General features: G+C 48.5%; 1 protein-coding gene across 10 annotated transcripts in view; it reads left to right on the forward strand.

Annotated features, from left to right (window-relative positions):
• Positions 1–2,247: 2,247 nt before the first annotated feature.
• LOC144180230 (mitoguardin-like) overlaps positions 2,248–23,684 on the forward strand; it is a 71,603-nt gene continuing 50,166 nt past the window's right edge. For 2 of the 10 annotated variants that reach the window (XM_077708642.1, XM_077708648.1), the window contains exons 1-5: positions 2,248–2,516; positions 7,566–7,680; positions 8,267–8,316; positions 19,258–19,386; positions 23,583–23,659. In XM_077708642.1, coding sequence (XP_077564768.1) covers positions 7,574–7,680; positions 8,267–8,316; positions 19,258–19,386; positions 23,583–23,659 — 363 coding nt within the window. In that variant the 5' untranslated portion in view covers positions 2,248–2,516; positions 7,566–7,573. The remainder of the gene's footprint in view (positions 2,517–7,565; positions 7,681–8,266; positions 8,317–19,257; positions 19,387–23,582; positions 23,660–23,684) is intronic. The other 8 variants (XM_077708636.1, XM_077708616.1, XM_077708611.1 and 5 more) reach the window with 8 other exon arrangements.

Below are 23,684 nucleotides of genomic sequence, written 5' to 3' on the forward strand. Positions count from 1 at the left end.
GCTCTTTTGTGCTACCTGGGATATAGGTTCTGTTGCGGGAAATGAGCTGGTGGGTCGCACGACCATTCCCCTTTTTCCTAATTATGTAGCTTATTTGAGCGAAGTTTACGTTAAATGTGGTGTCAGTATGATTCTAACGAGACAATCTTTTGAATGAACCAAACTTGTGTTTTCTCTTCATGGCTCCTTTAAAGCAGCTATCCTCAAAACGCGCGCGAACTGCGCTGCCGCCCGCGGCAGCGCAGTTTTCTGCGACTTTTTTTTCGCGGCCGACCTCCTAAGTTTTCGTCAACGCCGCAGTTTTCAAATAGCTGCAAGAATTTTCCCTCACCAAAAGTCGGCTAGGAGAATGAGTAGTGTATGAAAGCTATCATAGTGTAATCGGAGATGGTCGAGTGAACTCTGTGGGACGTTTGGCGTGGAATGAGATCTAGTGTTGAATTCTCCGCAACATAAGAAAACTGTGGTTAATATATCCTCTGTCATGGGAATCAGTAAAACACGAAATTAAAATATGCAGCGAAATGTGCAGCTGAGCATGATTGCGGGTCGGCGGCTGTCTGGTGGGTATGCTTGGCGAGCGACGTCCTGCTGGCGGGTCATTTCGGTAAAGGTGTACTGGAGTCATTTCCGTGACGGATATAACGTCAGTGCAATTCTTGGGGTATGACGGCGTAAAACACTTCCGTGTTAAAATATAAAACCTGAAAACGAACAACATGTATAACGTACTCTTTAGTACAGGTTGCTTCCCCGCAAGAAGACCCTGTGTGCAGGGGTGCACACTTTACAGGCCGCTTGCTTCGCTGTACTGGCGTCACTTCCGTGACGGGTATGACGTCAGCGAAATCTTCATGTATCCGGGAATAAAACACTTTCGTGTTAAAAGGTAGCGCGTAGAGTAGCGCGTAAAGGTAGCGCGTAGAGTAGCTTTACCCGCCGAAACAGCTTTGAGAAATGTTTCTTTCCTTCATGGCTTTGAGGACCAATTTACCCGCCTGCGTCGGAGTGGAGTGCGGAACGGCCATGGAGGAAAGAACCTTTTCTTCTTTCCTCCATGGTAACGGCTACGGTGTAACGGCTCATGTGTTTCGGGATGGTCTAGTGCTGTCCGACGTCCACCGGCGTTTCGCCCTTCGCTCTCCAGCAACGTAACCTAGTGTAACGTAAACTAACCTAACATAACGTACTTAAAAAATATGCAAAACTAAGACGTGAAAAACAAATTACGCACATCTTCACGCGAGGGAACCCTGCATGGTGTGATGCGACGCATCGGGGGGTTCAACGAAGTAGTCAAACCAAGCTTGGTCACGTCAGTGCGAGAGCGAGCGCTTGACTGAACCGCCGCGGCGCGATACCCGCTTTATATTCACAGCGATTGAAGGAGAGGAGACAACGGAGGAGAGTCGCGCATGCACGCACTTGCGCGGTACCGGAGCAGTTGTTAACGCAGCGAAGCGCGCGCCAAACAAGCGCGCCAACTGTGGTATGCTAATGAGCCGGAGTGAGAGTGTTGCACACAGCTGTTGGAGAGAAGAACGGAGGAGGGATGCGGACGGACGCCGCGACGACGACGCAGGAGGGACAAGCCCGAGAGCAAGAGATGCGTCGCATCTAAAAATAAATAAATAAAGGAGGCAAGAGCCGGGACCCCGATCTCGGTAAACGAAGACGGAACCTCGATCTACACCACACAGACACCCTGGCTTAGTCAGCCTCGTCTTCAACGTATTCGGACGGAACTCTATGGCTATGGCTGTAACTCTGAGCTGGAGTGCCGTCGGACGGTACTCTAGGCCCTGCGTTTGAATAAACAAGGATTAAAGCTGTTTTCTGCAACCATTCCATCAGCATTGTTCTGAGTCGTGCACGTGAAGCCTGCCTGCGCGTGCGGGCCCCACCCCACGTGCGTGCATAAATGGGCGACCGGTGATGTGCGCGTGCTTAGACGGGAAAGACACCGGCCAAAACGTAACTCCCGGAAGCCCTCATTAATGCAACATGAAACAACATTTCTGGAAACGAAAAATTCCCGTTCTGCTCTGATATGTCCGCGCATGCTTTATTGTGAAACCGAAACATATACGTCTGCTGTAAAAGCATCACAAAAATAAAAAAAATAAAATTACAATTGACTAAAATAAACACAAATAAAAAACAATTATTTGACATACATGTCCCAAAATAATAATATTTTAGTGTCGCGCGGAGTGTGGGGCTTCCACCAATGCGACATAAAGTTTCTTCTGTACGTAGGGCACTTTTTCAGGCGCGGTTGGCAACACTGGTTCATGGCGGCAATGCCGGCGGCGCCGGCAGAAACAGCAACGATGCCGTCTTGGACTGTGCAAGGTGACGAACCTCGCTTGCGGCCGTGCGGTCCCCGGTGACTAGCGGGGAGCCGCCAAGTTGCTGCTAATACGCACATGTCGTCGGCGGCGACCCGCACCTCGCAGAAACTTCAGCAGCCAGTGTAGCGTATCCCGCCAAAGGACTCGACGACGACCCGAAATGTGAGTGTCCTCCCCGTCGACACGGCTACCTTCTTCAGATTGTGGCTGTCTGGCTGGTGGACATCGCCGCAAACGACCCGAGAGGGTTTTGCGTGCTCATTTCCGCCGCCACAGGATACAGTGCAGGGACAAGGTCTATTTGTTGCTTCGAACCTGCCACCGGGTAGAGTTCGTTCGTTGGCTGTTGCGTACTTGGGGAACACGTTGGCCACGCTTCGTTAGCCTTTGCGCCAGCCGTACTCCAATCGACAGGCCTCCGAGTTGCGCTTGAGTGGCCTAAGAAGGGTGGTGGTGATCGTGGCCGTAACGGCCGGCCGGCCGGCCAGCTTTGGTAGTGTAGTGAAAGGCTGTGTAGTGAAAGCAAGGAGGATATCCTCCTTGGTCTAGAGTCCTAGAGTGCCGTTCGACGGTACTATAAGCAGTCCACTGTATCGACGGCCACCGGCGTTTTGTAAAGAAAAATTCCACGTCTGGCACTACATCGCTCTACCTAACGTAAAGCAAGGTAACCTAATCTAAACTACCATAAAATGACCTAAGGGACAGAAATCAATAATTTAAAACACCAAAAACCAGCCTAAGCCACAAAAATTATAGTTGAATTTAAAAGTAAAAAAACAAAAAAAAGAGACAAATGTCGGTCTCGAAACACCGACCTCGACAACTAGAAGCTATGACCCAACCTCTACACCACACCGACAGACGCCTTGGGCGGCGTTAGTGTAATCCTAAATATTCCATTGTCGTCGGACGGCCCTCTAGCCATGCCTGCAGCGCTGAGCTAGAGTGCCGTCGGACAGCACTCGAGACACTGGGGTAAGGAAAAGCAGAGGACCTGGCCTGAGCCCGCCATCCTCTTGGCCTGATCCATCACGGCCTGTAAAACAGCCAATGAACTCGCTATGCCATAAGGCAATCGGTACTGCATAAGGTACTGCACTGCTATATCTACGATACTTTTTATCGGGACTTCTTCGATACTTTTTATGAGGCACCTAATATGGTTAGGTGCCTCATGGTGCACTGGCAGATGGCTAGCCAGGGCCACGAGCCTTTGGGCAAACAGGGGAAACCAGAGGGGAGAAGCCGAGTTGGGTTGCACTTGGCTTGCAGTCTCGGACAGGCGCGAATGAAAGCAGGGCACACTGGAGCGTGTATTCCAGGGGTGTTTGCATGTCTGGCCTCATGAAAAAAACACCCTGGATAACCTCTCCAGCACTTGTGAATGAGTGCTTATGTTGTCCGCACAGGCTAGGGCTTGTGAATGAGCAAAAAATAGTGATGTCGAGGTTCTATCAAGGCCTGTGGGCTGTGCAGAGGTAGTGCGAGCACAGTTTGCTGCTCATCCGTGGACGAGAGATGTCAAGGTGTGTATGGGAAAGCTGAACACCTGAGACGCCTTGTCGAAAGGCTTTGCAATCTTGCTGCTGGAGACGCTTTCCAGTGGCTTTGATCTGTGTCCTGCGTGCTGCGCTGTTGCTCAATCATGCTGCCGTGTAGCGGGAGAGGGTGGTGAGTTCCGCTTTCTTCACCTGCAGTCCATATGCTAACGGGGACAAGCACACCTCACTGTTGCCAAGTTTAAGCTCACCCTGTGAAGGGGCCATTTTTCTGCAAGGGACGCCGGCTGTCTTGCTCAAGTTTGTTCTGTGGAATGCCTCATTCATTGGGGCGCCTCTGATAGAGCCATTTTTCTGTTCCGGACGGCGGACATCGGCATTTTTTTGCTCAGTGGGCCGTTTAAGATCTTTGCCCTAATAAGGCAGAATAGGATAACGTAGATTGACCTCATACAACTCCTCTTTAGCCAAGCACAGGGGCCTTGAGGGCGCACTGGGCTGCAATAAGCTGTGAAACGTGCCCACTCTGGCTGCAGGTCGCTCAGCTTAGGCTAAGTTGTTCATGCGGGGCTAATTTTCAAGAAAAGTTAAAGTATGTGCATTTTGTGGTCCAAAGGAGCGTCTGTGCATGTGGGGCCATGCTACTGAGGTGCAGGTTATTGAAACTGGTGTTCGGACAAGCTCATCTTGAATGACAATTACTGGCTGCAATTTTGTCTTGCTGCACGTCACTTCAACACAAAACTTTAGTGGCTGGTACATGCATGGTGAGTATTGATGCTGTCTGTAGGCTTGTGTTGAATAATTATTCGCGGCACTGTGATGAAAATGTTATGGAAGGGAATTTATGATCATAGTGAATGCACTTATTTAGATGTGGATGTTTCTGGCAATACTACGAATGCTTTATTAACACTGTAGAATCAGATGCATAAGCATGTGGGTAGCAGTGCAGCCCAGCAAATCACAGCCAGTGGTTGAATGGGAAGTACGTCGCTGAAAAGCTGAAACGACAAGGTCTAAAAATTGTACGGTTGAAGCAGGGGCAGGGCACAAATTGCAAACAGCGCAACAGATTCTAGTACGAGTGTTGGAAATCAAAGGATGACAACAAAAGCCTATAGTAGTGCGATATTTAGGCTGAGCTTCAGCTATACATACAGTAATTCATATGAAAAACTCTCTTGCACATATTTTTCTTACATATTTCTAGTCGTATACCTTGAAATTAGTCGTCCAATTTCTTATTTCTTTCTTTCTGCATCATACTTGAGCAGCACAGAAGACTGGACAAAGAACAGGGGAACACAGGATGAGTGCCGACTACTAACGGAATGTTTTATTCACACAAAAAGAACACAAAAACGCACAGGCATTGTCATGTGTTCTCCAGATAGCCGACCCCGCAACGAAGCAGCGCTATCGATGGTGGGCTCATACAAGCATGCGTGGAGATGTTTGTGAATGGCAGAGGCTTCAGCAGCTACTTCCCCTGTGTAAGAATTGTTGTGCGGCCAAATGCAGGGCTGCAGCCACACATGGAGCAGGGGGCCGACAAGTGCGAGCGAGGCGTTCCCTTAGGAAAGGGGCTCGCACAGATGGATATTGAAGTAGCACCCCATCTTCCCCACATACCGTTTACTGCACAACGGAATTAAGCTCACCGCGTTGCTTTTGCATGGAACAAACAGGTGGTGGCGCTTCCACTTACACGCACGACCCATGGATGCACCCAATACTCCTGACTTGTTATCGATTCTGTCACAAAGGTTTTGCAGCTTATTCTTAGTCAAAAAAAAAAAGAATGACAGCATTGGATTTACTCGCAATTTTCTTATTATGACGGGAGATTCCATGAACATATGGAATCACCGCCAGTCTCTTACACTTCCCTGTTTTTCATTCCACATTTTTTTCCTGATGTTTCAGGTTGCTTAAAATAAAACCCTTTGTGAGGCAGAAACGAGGGTGTCATTAGCATCCTTGAGACGTTTAACTTGACAGGCAAAGCTGGAAGCCATCACATGTTTTCATGACTATGTCAGTGCGGAGAGAAGGATGTTAACGCAATGCTGTACTTGACAATTTTAAAATGCCTCGGAAGAAAAACTGAGCACATGCTTCTTGGAGCGGCGGAGGGGCAAACTCCCAGCACACGTGCCTCTTTTGGAACGACAGGGACACGTCCAAGTTCCCGTCCACAGGCCCTTCACGAGTGAAATTAAACCCCTGTCCTCGTTCTGTGAAACATTTAAGGGTATTTATAATATTTCGTGTGAAATCACTCTTTCCTGCTGAAACAAAATAACGATCAATGTAACGGAATACCCCCATAACCATTCCTTCCTAGTCAGCTCTCAAAACCCTGTCCGTACTGCTCGGGAAAATGCCGCTGAATACCGGGGCCATACAGGACTTTATGCAAATTCCATAGCACTCTATTTCATATACCTTTCCATCTCATCTAACAGATGTCGACGACAAATAAAAACTGAGCAACTCTAGTCCACACCGATACCACACACCTGTTAACAAATGCGAATTCATCATTTTGTTCTGTTAAGCAGGTTTTAACAGGTGTCAGAAAATGAGCATGGAAAATGGAATAGAGCAAATCAACGCCAATGTTGAATGCAGTGTACTGGCTGGGTTTCTCTTTGTTGTGTTCTTTTTTTGGAATTGTATGTGGGGCAGATGGGGTGCAAGCATCAAAGCTTTTTAAAGGGAACGCCTTGATCGCAGTTGCTGGCCCACTGCTGAACGGGTGGCTGCATCTCTGAATTTGGCCACACGACCACCAAGTTTGCACACAGAGGAAATAGCTGAAGCCATTTCCATTCGCAAACATCTGCATGCACGCGTCATTGGGAGGTTGGTTACCTGAAGAACACGCTATGATGCCCATGCGCCCTTTCTTGGTGTTATTTTCTGTCTAAATTAAACATTCAGCCATCGCTCATCCTGTGTTCTTGGTCTTGTCTTGGCGCTCGACCCGCCGCGGTGGCTCAGTGGCTAAGGAGTTGTGCTACTGAGCACGAGGATGCGGGTTCGATTCCTGCCCACCGTGGCCGTTTTTCTGATGGAGGCAAAAGGCAAAAATGCCCGTGTGTTCAAGACTTCCGCACACGTTAAAAATCCCCAGGTGGTCAAGATTAATCCGGAGCCCTCCACTACAGCGCACCTCATCGCCTGCGCCGCGCCTGCGTCGTGTCGGCGCGTTTAACCCTACAATCAATCGTCTTTGGCGCTGCTCAAGTATGATTCTGACCCAAGTGGCCCAATTGTCGTATGATGTCACTTTGCTTAGTTTCAAGCTGCCGCACGTGTCAGCTATCCCCGTGCACATTTGCCGCCCGAGCAAGTGGGCTGGTAAACAGCTGGCCTCCGGGTGTTCAGTCACCTAATGATGCGGGAATGGCCGGCCACCATGCATGTGCCTGCTGGCGAGACTCTCTCCTCCGGTGCTCGGAGAGGGAGTGGATGGAAAGTGTGTGGTGCTTGGTGTTTGTATACGACACATTGTGGTGTATACTGGAGCCGAGGAGAGTGTCTCGGGAGCCAGTTAGGTGTGCGGGCAGGAAGCCAGGAGAACCTGTGCCCACGGGGTCGTCCCAGGGAGGTGAGCCGTCGTAACTCAGGGTGGGGCTGTTGGGGGTATGGGGCCTGCGGGGCTGGGGCAGCACGTGAGTGCATCTTCCCGATGTTTCAGTGCCGGTCATGCTGCAGGTGAGGCTCCGCTTCCCCATGAACCATGTGCCACGCCGGAGCAAAATTATCATCGCATCTGCGGGCATTGGCATTCTTCTTCTCGGTCTGCTCACCAGGTGAGTCCACCGCACTGCCCTTTGTTTCACCTCGCTTTTTCACCACTGCTTTGGCGTTTTGGGATGCCTTCGATGGCTCTGATCCAGATAGGCCTGGTTTGTAAGCTCTGGTGCATTTTCCTCTGCCATTGAACAGTTCTGATCCGTTGCTAACTCTGTCCGAGCTGGAAATGCCATGCCTGTTTTGCCAAATGTACGAGGGGTTACAGTAAATCATTCCAGTGGGCGGAAAGAAACATGGAAAGGGGCTGATTTTTCTCTGGACATTTGTATTTGTCTAACCTTTCACATAGCTAGACACGAAGGTACTGCGCCCTACGGTGTGTGGTACAATCATTGGCTTGCCAGGGCGCAAAGAGCACTGAAGGACCCAAATGATAGTATGTGTAGAGCAAAAAACAGTCATTGCATAGACCACAGTTTTGCTCCTTTTGAAAGAACCGCAAGGGCTTGCGTGGCTACCTATTTTGTGTGCAGAGGATGGGCAACTTTAACGTTGACGGAGCATGCAGACAGTAGTCGGATGTGCTGCTTATCCGTCCAGCAGTTTTGATGCAGCCTTTGTTTTTTGCTTATCCTTTTTCAGGTGTTTCAGGAGGCGCTTTCTTGATTTGAGAACAGCTTTTGCCAATGGCGGTGAGTCGTGCGCTGGCTCTTCCGTCTGCCTGGGGAGAGAGGGCCGAGCGACAAATGGGACTGTGTATTGCCACATGTAATTGACAGTGTAGAAGAGCATCGAGGTTCTTGTGGGTTAGGCTACAGGGCCAGGCAGGCAGTCACTTGTGAGGAGTAGCGCACAAGTTTGAATAGATTATTACCAAAAGTAATTACCTTTTTAGGGGTGCATAACGATTTTTGAAATATTTTGGCAGGTACGGAAAAGGAGTCCTCGATTTGAGTTGTGGTTACAGGTGTGTCTTGACAGCTCTCAAATACAGTGTTGGCCTTGTCAGAGGGTAGCATTGAAAGAACTCATTGCGTGTGTGCGGTATGGTCTAAAAACCTGGCCATTAGTGCAGGCACAACAGGTGCACGAATCGGTGTTACTTTGCTAACTGAAATTTGCTAAACGTGTACGACTCAGTAAAATTTGTATTTCAAGTGAGAAAACACTGAGTGAGGCAATGTTTGTGAGGCATTTTCTCTATGGCTAGCGGCAAAAGCCGCTAACAGCCATTCTGCAACTCCGTAAACTATGGTGGAACTGCTCCAGGCAGGCACACTGGAACAGCAGCAGCCTGGGACAGAGAGAAGGACGTCTCCTGCAGGCTTCTCATTTTGCTGGGTATATCCAGCAGGCATGTGCTGTTAAAAAGTGGGTGCCTTTTAATTGAAATGTACCATAGATGACATGCGAGTGTCGCACAGCCTCAGTGCACAGGGGAAACAGTTTATAAAAAATCGCCTGCCTTTCATGGAAAATCCCACATCGGCCAGGCTGCAAGATGCATGAACCACTATCTCAGGACACATGTGCCAAAATTGAACACATCTGGCTACAGTCAGAACTTAATTTAACGAAACCTGATTTAATGGAAGCCCCAATTTAGCAACGATATCCCCTCTCATATGCCCAGGGGTGAGACAGCTGCGCATATTGCGCAGTTTTGATACAGATCGGTTTTCTTGCGCCAGGCTGCTCCAAAAGCTTGAAAATTGCGTCAAACTGCTTCAAAACAGTCTGAGAGCCAAGGATTTTAATGCTCCCGTCAGTTCCAGTGGTGGAAAATGCCTACTGGCAGCATAATTTTTCACCACCCTCAAGGTGATGCTGTTTGTAAAAGTTCAATTGATTGATCATTCAATAAAAAGCCCCCTATACTGAAATAGTTTTTTCGAAAGCCACAATGTCGGGTTGCACATGTTATATTCTGTAAGTTTTTAAAGCTTTCCCATCGAAAACCATTGCAAAGTCCTGTATAAAAATATTTTTATTTACTGAGGTGACAAAACTTGTTCAAAGTTGATTAAAAAACTGCAATTTTTGGAGTGCCGTATCTCCCGAACCTATGTCCCGAACGACATTACTGGGCGCCGCCATCTTGGTGGGGTGAAGATAAACATGGCCGGCGGGTGAAGCAGTTGCTCATGGTTCACGCTAGTTCACTCTAGTTCAGGCAGAGCTATCTTCGCAGATTTCTACCGTGGTTTTGGTTATGGGGGGGGGGCTAGGTTTACATTTAGTTTCTTGATCTGTAACGGGAAGTTGCGCCACTCAAAAGACAGAGTTCATCAATAACAACGCGGTGCCCACGAATTTGCCGTGTTTCGGCCTTGAGTGTAAGGCCTTGAGTGTAAGTAAAATTTCGGACTCATTGCGGTGTTATAAAAACACTGAGTTATTGCTGCCTTTGACAGCGAGCTTGCGAGCGGCGGGAATGGGACGGTCGACACTGCAGAAGGGCGGCGCAGGCTGCATCGCCGCAAAATGTTCAAGCAGTCTCCGATAGCTTAGAGTTTTAGTATACCGGTAAGCACCACTTTAGCGCGCCCATAGCGTTAGCGGGCACGCTAACCGTTGCGTAACGACGCGCTACCCGTTTGCGATAGCGGCGCGCAAACCTTAATGCCACAGCTAAAACGCTATACTAAACTCTCTAATATGCTCGCTGGTAATAATGGTTCATCTGTCTGAAGTGTAATTTAATGCCAAAGGGAGGTGGCTAAACATACCAATGTTACTCAAATTACGATCGTAGTGAATGTGCACCTTAGGGATTGAAGTGGGAAAGCTGGTGGAGTGCGACGACTGTAATTTTGCTTTGCGCAACTTTTGCCGTGGCTCTACATTTATGCCTAAAGCCGAGTCTGGGATTACAAAATAATAATTTCGGCATTCGTATGATAATAAAAATGCCTTACGATTGCTTAGTTTTTCAATTCGATATTTTCCACGGAACTTCACGCTATCTATGCATCACAGAGCCTAAGAATTTAAAAATGCTCTGCATTTGACCGTGCCCCTCGCGAGGGGGATGTTTCATAAAATTTTATCTTTCGGCGCGAGTGTTTCTGGAACCGTCAATTCACATCCAGAACATTGTAGATCACAGAAGATTATTCTGGGCTAGCGACGTTAAGGCGAAACAGTCTGCTTATCTGAATGTGATAGCCCGTACGGCATAAAAATAAAGAACGCATGACGCGCTTTGCTTGGAACGCAGATAACACAAGCAATGGAAGTGTTTGGGCTCGTTGGTTCATACTTCAACCATTATTATTATTATTATTAGTTGGTGGTTGTTTTATCTCTGACTCAAGTAACAATGTAGACACAAAGAGTTAACGCTGGAAGAGCTCGAGCGGCATTCCTAGTACGACACCAGGTTCAGTCACGCCATGGACGAAAGCCAAGGCCAGGACGGCGCTCTTTCCTCACCTCGGCCTGGTGCGTCGGACTCGGCGGCCTCCCCGCCGGCCGTTCCCCTATCACAGCAGTCCAGCAGCACCCTTGGCACGCGAAGCAAGAGCGCTCGCCTTAAACATAATCCCGGGACGCTCGCCGCCGAGTCTGTACACAAAGCAGCCGCGTTGGCGGATTGCCTCGAAAGCGCGTCATCCCTATTTCATATTTGCCGCGCTTTCGAGGCGCTTTTTCAAAGAAAGTGCTACGAGTTGTGCTGCGCCTCTGCCAGATGGCGCCACGGGTCCCGCGACCGAGAGAAGACGCAGTGAAACATCCCCCTCGCGAGGGGCATGATCAAATGCAGAGCATTTCCGGTGGCGCACGACGTTAAGTAGTTTGCGTTACGTTAATGTTGTTGCACTTGTGGCAACTGCTGACGAGAGAGCGCTCGTCAGCAGTAATTTGAATGAGTCAACGATATAAGGCGCGTTCGTAGCGTCCAGATCTGTGTCGGCTTTGTGGCGCAGTGGGTAGAGCACCATGTACATTGCGTTCCGCCCGTAGGGTCGAGGGATAGAAACTGGGCGCCGGATAGTATTTTTTTTTATATAGTAGGGAGGGGTGCGGTGCGGACTACGGACGTCAACGCGGGTGACATCGTGAGTTACTGAAATGCTCTGCATTTAAAATGGTTTGTAAAATGTAGTGCAGTTCGTACCTTGTGATACTCTGGTAGAAAACACTTTATTGAAAGGCTGTTTCAGCGTTATGTACGTTCAAAACTGATGAAAAAGTGCACCCCCCCCCCAGAGTTGCCAAAAATTTGATTTTTTAGGCACCTAAGGTGACAATAAATGTCGTTAACTGCTCCAAATCAAGATTCTTCTGCTCCAAAATCGAGATTTCGCTGCTCCAAAAACTGCTCCCAAATCTGCTTCAGCTGTCTCACCCCTGTATGCCTATAGGGTCCGATGCTTTGACTAACTCAAAATAACAAACTTGATTTTGTGATGTATCCCGATTTAACTAACCTTTTTTTAAGAAAAGTTAAGGTGAAGAGGGTGTAATTTATGGGCTGTTATGTTGAGAATGGCCTGAAATCTATTGATTGATCGCATTGAGGCAGCTGACACTTCTCAGTTGCTTCAGGTCTGCTGACTTGGGTACGCTAGGCCCTGAAACTGCCGAAACTGCACTGGACTGCCGTGCACCATCACCAAGGTGCTGTACCTGTGATCGGGGGACGAAGTGCCCATAGGGTGTGACCACAGCAGTGCAGAAGCGAATGCAGTCACGACGAGAGTTTTGCATGCCGGAGGTATCTTGCGTGTTGTCAGAAGGAGGTAGCTGTAAAAGACGCCACTGAAGGTACCGAAGCCCTGTGGCTGAAGTGATGGATGCCCCTACAATTTGGCACAAGCTGCTTCAGCGTGGCTCTGTGCATGCGAGATTCCAAAGTTTTGTGCATTGCGGGGAAGTTCCGTGTGTGACGGTGAAGCTAACTTGTCAAACAAGTTTCAACACGTCGGAGCCTCTCCATTGTGCAGGCTCTCGGGCCGGTGAATCATGCTCGCAGTGCCTATGGGAGCCAGCAGAATGTGGCTCTAGTAAATCATGTTCCAACAAGCCTTCTACAATCGGCGGCCTTCGCCCTCCCACTGTCCGGCACACCATGCACTGGCTGACTTCTATCGCGGGAAGGAACACAGCGCACCTTTTATCGCGTAATGATCGCACTTTTTTTTTTTTAAATTGATGTAAATTTAGGGGTGCGTTTATTACATGGGGTAAATGTTTTGCAAAACATTTTTGAGGCCAGAAAACGCAAGCAAGTTGTGGGTAAAAACGTTTACGATAGTTCTCATGAACGCACTAAAAATAATCAATAAAAACAATAAAAACTCCGCACACCACTGCCAGCCGCTTTCCAAAGTGATGCAAAATGCCGTGTTTTCATGAATTACCAAACGCACGTAGTGAGGGGACAACAGTTCAACTATAGTGCCCAGAATATACCGGATATTCTAGGCACTATAGTCCAAGCAATAAGTGTCTGCCACCGTTACAGTGCGGGACATCAAAGCAGACATGGCGGCCAACTCGGCAACCTGAGCGCGTTTTTTCTTAGTATTACGGGTGTATTATCTGCATTTAGTGAGTTTCTTCCTCATCAATATTGAACGCATGCTTGCCGATATCGCTAATATCGGCAAGTCTGCCACAATAACATATCCATGTCCTCTTCGAAAGGGAAGGAAACCGAGGTACGCACGACCATCACATATTGCTGCAGCTAGTTCAGGGTGCGTTTGATGTGCGGGAAATGAAAAAAAATCAAACTTCGATGGCATACTTAAGGGGTGCGATCATTATGCGAGTAAATGCGGTGATCTCAGAGTAGTTTTAGCGGCTAATTGTCATGTATTTTGATTCCAGATGGTTTCAATAAAACAGCAGTTACAGCCGTTTTCTGTAACCGTACTTCCTGGCGGTCATGTATGGACAGCAGACGTGAAATTCGTAATGTTCACAGCTCCATTGTAATCAACTATGGCAAGTAAATGAAGTGCGGCATAATGTTAGTCATTCTTGTGGCTGTTTCTGTAAAATTTTTTTCCCCCAATGCGCCTAGATTAGGTTAGGAGCTACAGAGCATTCATCAGAATGTTGTTTTTGCTGCAAGATTCAATTTTGTCAGTGCAACTTTCTTCTGCACACTCTGATAGCCCACACAATTTTGTTGGGAACCTAGCCTGTAACTGTTCTGCTGCAGAAACATTCGCAGAGGCACTTCAGACTGTTTACATTCGGGAATGCATTTTATTTCCAGCTATGCGATCCTCAGTGTCTAATATGGTAGGTCCATCAGTTTACGTCACTTTCTATTTTGGCAATGGCCCCGTCATCAGAGGGATATGTCTGGCATATAATCTACGCGCCGTAACTGTTGCGGAGGTTTTGATTGGGGGTGGTTCTAGCTGCAGTGAGTGCTTGCCTCTTTGTACGCCTTGCAACATTTTTTTTTTTTTTTTACTAACTTCCAAGTCCCACTTTTGTAGGGGACCACAATTCACAGCTCCCGCTGAGAACTGCGCTTTGCTACTTTTCTAATTATCACACTGAAATGGCTCTTGTGCGCCTGAGTACCAGTCTATAACACAGGTGTCTAAGTTGAAGGCCACAACGCATTCTTTGGCTAGGATCAGCTGCGTTGCAGGGGATGCATGTTTGACTTGCTACGATAGGCTGCAAATTCCATTTCCCAGTACAAATGTGGCGTTTTTTTTTTTCAATTTTAGTTTCTTTGTGCCGTCTGCCATTTTTGGAACCATATCTCAGTCATGCCAACACTGGAAGCCTGATTTTTGTGCAATGGGGCATTTAATGCTTCTGCAATGATAATTTATATAAGACATGCAGCTCCTGGACTCTTCTGTGCACACGTGGTTGGTGACTTTTCAGTGCGAACAGGAGTGGCTAATGCTCAAGCAAAACATGACACTAACCCGCCGCGGTGGCTCAGTGGCTAAGGCGTTGCGCTGCTGAGCACGAGGTCGCGGGTTCGATTCCCGGCCGCGGCGGCCGCTTTTCTGATGGAGGCGAAAAGCAAAAACGCCCGTGTGTACGAGATTTCGGCGCACGATAAAGATCCCCAGGTGGTCAAAATTAATCCGGAGCCCTCCACTACGGCGCGCCTCATCGCCTGCGTTGCGTCGGCGCGTTAAACCCCACAATCAATCAATCAATCAATCAAAACATGACACTATATAAAAACTTAGAAAACTCCATAAAGTGGTGCCCCCAACAGAATTTTTCTGAAAAGCTTTTCAGCAGCCCTTTAATGCGAAAGTCTTAAATGTCTGAAATGTTCCATCGAGTGAAAAAACTTGGCGCAGCTTGCACTAGTGGTGCAAGGCTGGAGAAAGAGCAGAGCTGGCGGCCCCTCTGCCTTCGTCGGAGACCCCGCTGTTGCCCCTTCACATGGAATTCCGAACTTGCCGCTAATGGTTCCCCGGGACTGGCAGGCCCGGATCGTTTTGTCCGCAGGCTTTCACATCTCTCCCAAAGTGGAACCCGCGGCAACTGGCTTCGCAAACTCGGCGTCTGTGCTCCCCACAGGTGCAAATGCACTTGAGCTGGTGAGGAGAACAGCTTGCGAGAGATGATGTTACGAACGCTGGGCAGAGTGTTCTCGAAGGGTGAGCTGGTCGACAGCGGGCGCTTCTCACGAGGCGCACGCTCATGTGCGCTCGGGCTGAGTTTTCTGGTAACGCTCGACAGCGCAGCTAAAAGTTTAAACAGCTCTGCTGTTAAAAAGCGGCATCCTGCATTGGCAACAGAAAGATGGCTTCTTCAGAGGTGTTTCATTGCACTGGGTGTTCTGTGTCACGAGGTATTCCACAACGTGAGCTTGAACTGAAAGGCCGGCGACCAGCTTCGGTGGCCCTAATACAATAACAGCTTCTTCACAAGGCGTTCCACAACGCGAGCTTTTACGCCCACCTCTCGCTGCTATCAGAGTACCGAAAATAGAGGGAGGGTAATTCACCAATGTCGCCAATTCTCCCGCAACACGGCGGCATGATCGAGCAGCAGGGCAGCGAGTAGGACACAAATCAAAGCCACTGGAAAGTGTTGAGGCAGGTCACAAAGGGTCTCCAGTGGCAAGATTGCAAAGCCTCTCGACAATGCGAGGCGAAACAGGCATTCATGCTTTGGCACTCGCAACCCAAGAAGTGCTTGGGTGTCCTCGGATTCTTTTTAGTGAAGTTTGCGTTAAATGTAGTGAGAGCGTTGTCCCAAAGGGACGACCTTCCTTGTGTACCACACGCGTACTCTGCCTTCATAGCCCTTTTAAAGCGTAACAGACAAAGGACGTGACATGAAAGGACAAGTGAACTGTTATTGTCAAGACCTAAAAGATAGAAAAGTTCATCATGTCACTGGGCAGCATGCCCCGTTCATAGTCGCCCAGGAAGGCCAGCTCTTTTGTCCAAGCTAATGCATTCACCGCCACTGCGCTGAATCTCTGACGTGATCGCAGAGCAACGCAGTACGTGCATCAAGCAGAGGCTGGCACCTGAACTCGGGGCTTTGAATGGCCAGGTTGCCATCTGTGTCTTTCTCCACCTTGTTATCAGTTCGCAGAGACGATGGTTAAGGGGGGACGCGGCTTTCAACTTCGGAAAAATGACCAAAACATCGTTTTTTTGAAACCCACATATTCGGCTTCTATGTTTCCTATTCTGTGCGTCTGCAAAGTTTTTACGCTGAAAAGCGTCGCAAAGTGGCATAAAAAAATACTTTTGTCAGGCGCGGTGACAAACTATCAGCGCAAAAGGGCGAAAAAACGGCAATTTTCGGAGCGCTCTATCTCCGCAACGGTGCTACCGGGCGCGGCCATTTTGATATGGTTAGATCGGCCGAGCGATCGTCTTTCCGGTTCTGCTCGTCTCTTTTATCTTCGTTCATTCACAAACGCACAAACGGCAGAAAAGAAACGACGCACAAACGAAGCTAGAAATAGATGCTGAAGCGCTATTGGTCCCCGGTCGGGGCGCAGAACGACGACCCTCGTGATTGGATGTTGCGGGCGCAACGCAAAATGGCGGCCGCCTGAGCTGCGTAGCGAGTGGATTGAGTTCATTTTCGCCGCTGCGCTCGGACGAGTTTCTGTTCAATCTGTGGTGTTCAACTCGGACGTTATCGCGATGGGAATGCCAGAGGTAACGAGCCGGATTACGGGAAGTTGTGTGGCTCGAAAGGCGGAGGTCATCGAACGCTTCGTGGGGCGCGTGACTCTACCGTCGCCAGACCCCGGAGGGTGACGCGGTGTGCGCGCTTGCGATAGCGGTTCGTGAAGTGAACTTTTAGTTGGATTTGCGATGTTTACACGCTTAGTTATTGCTGTGATTTGATTGTGGGCTTGCTAGCCTTGGGAAAGAAACAGTCGACGCGTCAAACGCTGCGGCGCGCACGGCATAGCCGACGCGCATTGGAGCATCACATGACTGGGCAACCGGTTACGATTGAACGCCAGTAGTTGTAATTAATGCCTGCGACGTTAGATTTAATCTTAAAAGCGACCTGACCAGCCATATCAGGTATAATCAAAGTTCGATATGTCGCGGTAAGCGTGCGCTGCGATGCGCGCGAGCCATATCGCCTTTCTTGCGCAACGTTTCCCGTGCACTTGTAATTTTCATGCAAACTGGTTTGAGTTAGTAGTATAGGAATAAAAATATGCTCTCTGCGTTAAAAATGTACGTTACTGTGGCAGCATTTAACAGTGATTTTTTTTAGGGAAATTATTGATACCATTGCTCAGGGCATACTGGCTGTGCTGCGAGAAATATTGGATGCCTTGAATGTCAAAAGTAGTAAAAAAATATGCTCTTGCATTGAAGTTGGGAGTTATGCAGAATACTCTACCAAGCTTCAAAGTAGCTCATTTTCATCCTTGTGGTATGCAAACTTTTGGCAATGAACACCTGCACATAGTACTAAGTTGCTGTGCCAGGCAAGATAAAACATAAAAAAAGCCAAAAATGGTCAAATTTAAGTAAAAAAAATGCTTAACTTGTTGCCATGGTGACAACACTGCAAAAGGAGGTTGTCCAGTGCGATACAGCCAACCAACTAACCATACTTTGCATTGAAAGCCCATTGAAACCCATCTCCCCTCCGTTTGGTTTGCAAAGGGGGGTATGTACTCTTCACGGAGGAGCTGAAAATGATGTTTTCTGGAAAGAGAAAGGCTGTAAAAGGCACTCCAATTTCAAGGCAAGGCCTTCCAGAAGCCCCATGTTCAAAAGGACATGAAAGGCTACAACCGTGACGACTTCTGATATGTGAAACCTATGTTGCAACTTCGGAAGCCGTTTTCTCAAAACGTTTTTTTTTGCCACCTGTGTCGCTTGTACCAGGGATTTCTTCATGACCGCTGGGTCTATTTTGATTCCGTTTCTTGCATTACATTCCTTGATGAACTGTTCAGGTCGTGACACTTTTGGTTTTCCAGATTTGTTTTTTGTGATTTTTTTATTCAAATAATCGTTCACAGTTGACATGCCTGTTGCACATTAACCTCTAAAAAAATGAAAACTAAAAAACATTGTGTTGTAAAAAAAAAATTCTAAAACTGTCACGACCTCGTCCATTCATTTGGGAATGCAAAGCACTTCGAACAAGTTTTCTATCGTGTTTTATAAGCCGCTCAAGCTCGGTACAAGCGGAACAGAAAGAATATTTCATACATAAAAAAGTTTTCAAAATATTACTTTGAAATTTTTATAGTGTTATCACAGAAGCATTTCCAGTTGCTGTGCCAATTTTCATCAAAATCCACAAAGAAATAAAAAAGTTGATTTTGAAAGCCACGTCCCCCCTTAAAGCACCCACCAGCAAGGGTGTGTCGCAGGAAAGTAGACGACTCCGTCTGTACAATGGGCGCACTTGCTCGGGAAGAGCTAAAAGCAGCAATTGAGAGGGAAATTTATTCTTGTTGAATAGTGCACTCCTTTGCAAATGATTGTTCTCTGGTCTATAGCCTACCTGAACGAGACTGTTCGAGTGTTTCCAGGGATATGGATCATCCTCTTAAATGCATAGCAGTAAGCTCCTCAGATGTTGCTGGTACAAGGCTCCTTTCGACGTGCGATTTCTGTCCACAGCTGGTTTGGGAAAGGGTGGACTCTTTGCTGTCCACCGTGATGCTGGCCCTGGCTGAAAGCGTTTCATTTTTGTGCGGCGATTGTCTCGGTGGAGCCACACAAACGGGCTGGAGGGACCTTTGCAATCTAGCTAACCCTCAAGAGGCATCTTGTGGAGGAGAGAGTTACATGCGTGATGGTGGGAATGTTTTTGTTGCAGGCAATCTCGTGGATAGTTGGAAAAATAATTTATTTGCACAATTGCCAAGATGAGGATTCACGTTATCAGTGCCGTGCTACTGTTGCGTGAACTTGGCTGGAACTGTGCCAAGGCCAGCAAGCGCTGCACTTGTGGCTGCTTGGGGGGGCAAATGGTGGCAAATGGTGCAGCAAGGCACTCCTGACTGGCAGGAAGTAACAGTTGAGCTGCCAGCGTTCAGGGCTTTGGAGGTGGGGCACGAATGCTGCCAGGGTGCGGTGATGTGGCCCGGCGCACTGTCACTGGTGCTTTTGAGATGTTGCCCCATTTTCGATTGCATACACTCCGGGGTCCCTGCCTGAATGGGTGTGGGCTTGCAGAGGTGGGCCATGCGCTGCGGTGTAGCCGGTGTGGCGGTCCCCGGTGGCGAGCTCTCCAGGGTCCCACGTCCAGCCCGGTGGATGGAGTGTCGGCGGCCAATCTGGGACCACATCAGCTGGCCACCATGGGTCTGTGATGCTGCTGGACTCCTCCTCCCTGCTTGCCAGAGGCCCCCCCCCCCCGAAGGGCCCCAAAGGGCGGCAGTCTATCGAGCCTCCAAGGCCAGACGCGTATGAGGAAGGGATGTTGTGCTAATAATAAACCACTCTGGCGCTCGTGCAGTTGGGACGTTACAGCAGTCAGTCAAAGCGAGGGCCCTTGATTTGACCACCTAAATCACTCTACTATTGCATCCCACCATGTATCACAGCAGGCAGATAGTGTACTGAGCTAATTTTATAACGCTCGGTGGGCGGTGTGAGCAGTGGCGTATCAACACCACTCGGATCTTCTCATCCACAGAGAGGTCAATGGCAGTTCAGCACAATTAGTGCGCATGGGGCTGAATGTTTTTTCTCATAGTGCCTCGTCTCTTGGCGCAGTCAATGTGCCCAACAGGCCGAGGGTAGGCCCAGTGGGGGCAGGCGCATCAAGCCCTGTGATGGCACTACAAATAAAATGGGCTTCCGTGTCCAGGCTGGCGGCTCGAGCCTTAGCGGCCACTGCGGCAGGGCTTGGGTGAGGCGCTGCCCCATGCTTGTGTGTCACGCCACCAGCATGCTGTGGAACACACGGACCAACACTGGCCAAATGGTTGCCGAAAAACTGCCCGAGGAAGGAGCTAGGCCTCGTGTGCCTTCTTTTGGTGTCATCGTTTGAGTGCTTACTAGCACTGGTGCATCTGCTCACCGAGTGCCCGCTTCTCAAGTCAACTGTAGCATAATCTCAAATCAGTGGAGTAGCTATAATTTCTCTTTTGGTGTGGAGGGAATTGACAGCCCCACAATGTGCAGCATACAAAACTATGGGGGAGATGCTATTTGTGGAAAATTCCAAGAACAAACGTCGCAACTGATGCCGCATGTCTGTCCAGACCTCTGGAAGAAATACAAATCGTTCGTGGAATGCAATCGTTGGAATGCAATGAGGCCCACCAAGAATGAAGCTTGAGTTTTCTGAAGGTGCCCAACATCCTTTCAATGTGCACGAGCTTAAGGCCAGGTGATTCAACATGTTCCGTAAGTGATCAGCTGGGGAAAGTATTATTAAAGTGCTATATCAGGTTTTGAAAAGCACCAGTGGTCTCCAAAGTTGTAACATGCACACTGCCGCAGCCAGATGGGCCCATTACAGCGCAGTTCAACAAAAACTTCACGGCATGTCAATCTCCGAGAAAACTGTACGCTTGCCCTTTCCCTCTGAGGAACAGTGGGAGCTAACAGCACTGCGTGGGAAAAGACAGAATTATCATCCGTGAAGGTGCACTTGAAACAGCAATATCATTTGTTCTGGGGGACGTTCGAAGGGCAGCCCTTGTTTAGGAAAAGGGACTGTGGAGGAATGTGACTGGTTATTTCTTTTACGGCTGATCCCTGAAGGAATCCAACCTTGTGAAACCTTTTGTTTATTTAAACAGGGATGGCTTGGCAGTAAAGTTGAGTTGTCAGCAGCCTTGTTTTGCTGTCCCCTCATGGTGCCCATCAATATACAATACCAACTTGCCCAGCCTTGTATGTGTAGTTGGTGACGTTAACTTCACCACTCGTGGGTGTGCTGCATTCCGTACTTTTGTCTCTCCAGCGGGGAAGCGTGCAGGAATTCGTGTGCTGCACAGGAACTTTCTTTGAGAAGCAACTGAGAAAGGCGTTTTCTCTTGTATGGTATGTAAAGGCTTCTCTTGTAAAGGCGTGTGGTATGTTTTTGGCTGTGGAACACAAGTGAATGTACAAAATTCAGGTGTTTATTCAGACTTACATCTGAGCAAGCTTTCTACATACCTGAGTCCCAAAGAGACATGAAGACAACTTACAACGTTGCTGCATGTTCAAAGATTGCCTCGTGGAAATAGCACTCGTGCCAGGGTATAACGGGAATATCAAACCAATAAGTCACTCGTCGAGCAAAACGCGAGTGGTGACTCGGGACACAAAACCATAACTTAAAAAGTGTGCCCACTGCTGACGGCGACCACATTATCCAACTGCTGGGATAAATTTGTGGGATTGTAGCTGGAGCTCATGGTGTTGTTATTTTGCAACGGCTAACAAACAGCTACAGGGAAATCACTGAGGCAAGTCAACGTAAGGGAAAGATGAATGCTGCGAACAGGTTTATGAGCGATATTGAGACTGTGCCTTGTCTTGAGCGGTTTTTGCTAGTGCACGATATTTTTTCGAGTCAGAAGAATTACGAACAGATCGAGTTGGCTGTTCTGTTACAAGGCGCTAAAGGTTCAGCTGAGCTCAGGTAGCTCAATTCTAGTAAATTTCGTTGCTCGAAGCAAGGACAAAGTCTAGCTATGCTGTTACGCAGCATAGGGCTATAGCATGCCGAGACGCCCTGCTGTGCTCAGCCAGGACTGATGTTTCTTCGTGACAGCGCCGAATCGGTGTTCTGGCTTCCGCCCTGGGACCTTTGCCACGTAGCATGATGGTGCAGTACAAGAGGGGCGACTTTTGGGTGCCCCTATTTGAGCACGCCATTCCCAAGTGATGACGGAAACGTTTCGTGTTGAAGAAAGCTGTTGTGAGGTGTGTGTCTTTTGTATAAGGCAGAGTTCTCCTCGCGGTCTCTTTAAATATGTTTCTGATGATGAAAATGAGGTGCCATACATAGTTCTGGGGGTTAACGTTGAATGTGGACTTTGTTTTCATGGAAAGCACGTGTTTGTGGCATTTCCTGTTGAAACATTGGAAGCGAATAAGAGTAACATTCTGCCAGATTTGAAAGCCTCCTGGTTTTCCTCTCCCAGCAGAGTGCGCATGTTACAATGCAGCACAGGCGCTGCAGAGAGCTTTGTGCATGTTCCACAGTGTGAAGTGGGATCAGATCCTCTTTGAGAGATCAGATTCGTGCATGGCCTTTTTTGTGGGACATAATCCTAGGGCTGACAGAAGTAGGGCTGGCCAGATGCTCGTTCAAAGAGAGCTGCACGTCTAGGTGCCATGATTGTGCACGCATGCTAGGAAAGGCTGCTTGCTCTGAAAGGGCTGCTGGCACCAATTTTTGGGCACCGCTTCCTGTACCCCACCGCATACCGTGGCCTGTGATGTGTGGAACATACTGTAATGTGATCTTGTAATGTGATCTTGTAACATACTGTAATGTGATCTTGTAACATACTGTAATGTGATCTTCATACGTGCATGCTGGTGAGAAGCTGATAATATAGCATGGAATCGTAATAGAAGTTGCCATCAGGACTTTATTGGAAAGCGGCCATTAAAGGCCAACTGCACTCAAATTTTACCTCGGCCAAATTTACTTTGAACGTACTGCACCTACTACCAAACCAACGGGGATATGACTGGCAGCCCCGAGAAATGCCTCGTTAATTAGTTAAGGTAGCTTAAAATAACTCTGTCGCAGGCGACGATGCGCCTGGTGGCAGATTACGCTAACAGCCATGGAGCGGAAGTGACATTGCTGCCGACCTAGTGGTTTTTCCTACGGCCAGCCAGGAGAACTGGTGTAGCTCCGCTGGGCATGTGCTGGACGCGCTTCTAGGACTGCAGCGAGGGCGATGCGTTGTGCACGGGTTTGTCCCGGCTGGCCGGCCACGTGCCGCCGCTCGCTCGCCTGCTGGGCCGGCTGGAACGTCACTTCAGCCGGGCCGTAATGGCCGCGCTCTCCTCAGTTTTGCTTTCAAAATCTCTGATTTTTGATGATCGTTTGCGGTGTGGATACGCGTATTTCAGTTGTCATATTTTGCATCTTGCAGTATTTTTAGGCAGACTAAATGCAAAAAACGTTTTCGGGAAGTTGAATTTTTGAGTGCAGTTGGCCTATAAATGCCCACCGCGATAATAGGCCTAAATGCCTTCAGGTAGCCCAGCTACTCCACCCCAGCGTTTGGGCGGTTGAAGCACTGCCTTCACCAGCCTCTGCAGTGTTTTGATGTCCACACAAAACGTTGAGGTCGTGGCAAGGTTCTGTCGTGCGTGTCCTCCGGGCTGGAAGAGATGGAAATTGAAACTGATGGTTTTCATGCCGTTCTGTGTAATTATCATCCACTCGAATATTTAAATTGTTGTTTCGGGTTTGCCAGGCCATTACGCATCGATAAAAGCAGTAAAGAGGGAACATAAAAATTTGTTGTGTTGGCCAGAGCCTTTTGTGGTGGGCGAAAGGACACGAGGTCCTCATTAGCTGCTTCCCCTCGCAGGTCTGGATGCCCTGGACCAAGCGCTGAACTACTGGGAACAAGCGGTGCAACGGCTGCACGCAGGTGATACGTTGCCCGTGAGTGTCTTCCTTATCTTCTGAC

The sequence above is a fragment of the Haemaphysalis longicornis genome, unplaced genomic scaffold, assembly GCF_048455015.1.
Source record: "Haemaphysalis longicornis isolate Haplotype H1 unplaced genomic scaffold, Haemaphysalis longicornis Haplotype H1 scaffold_1, whole genome shotgun sequence".
Lineage (NCBI taxonomy): Eukaryota > Metazoa > Arthropoda > Arachnida > Ixodida > Ixodidae > Haemaphysalis > Haemaphysalis longicornis.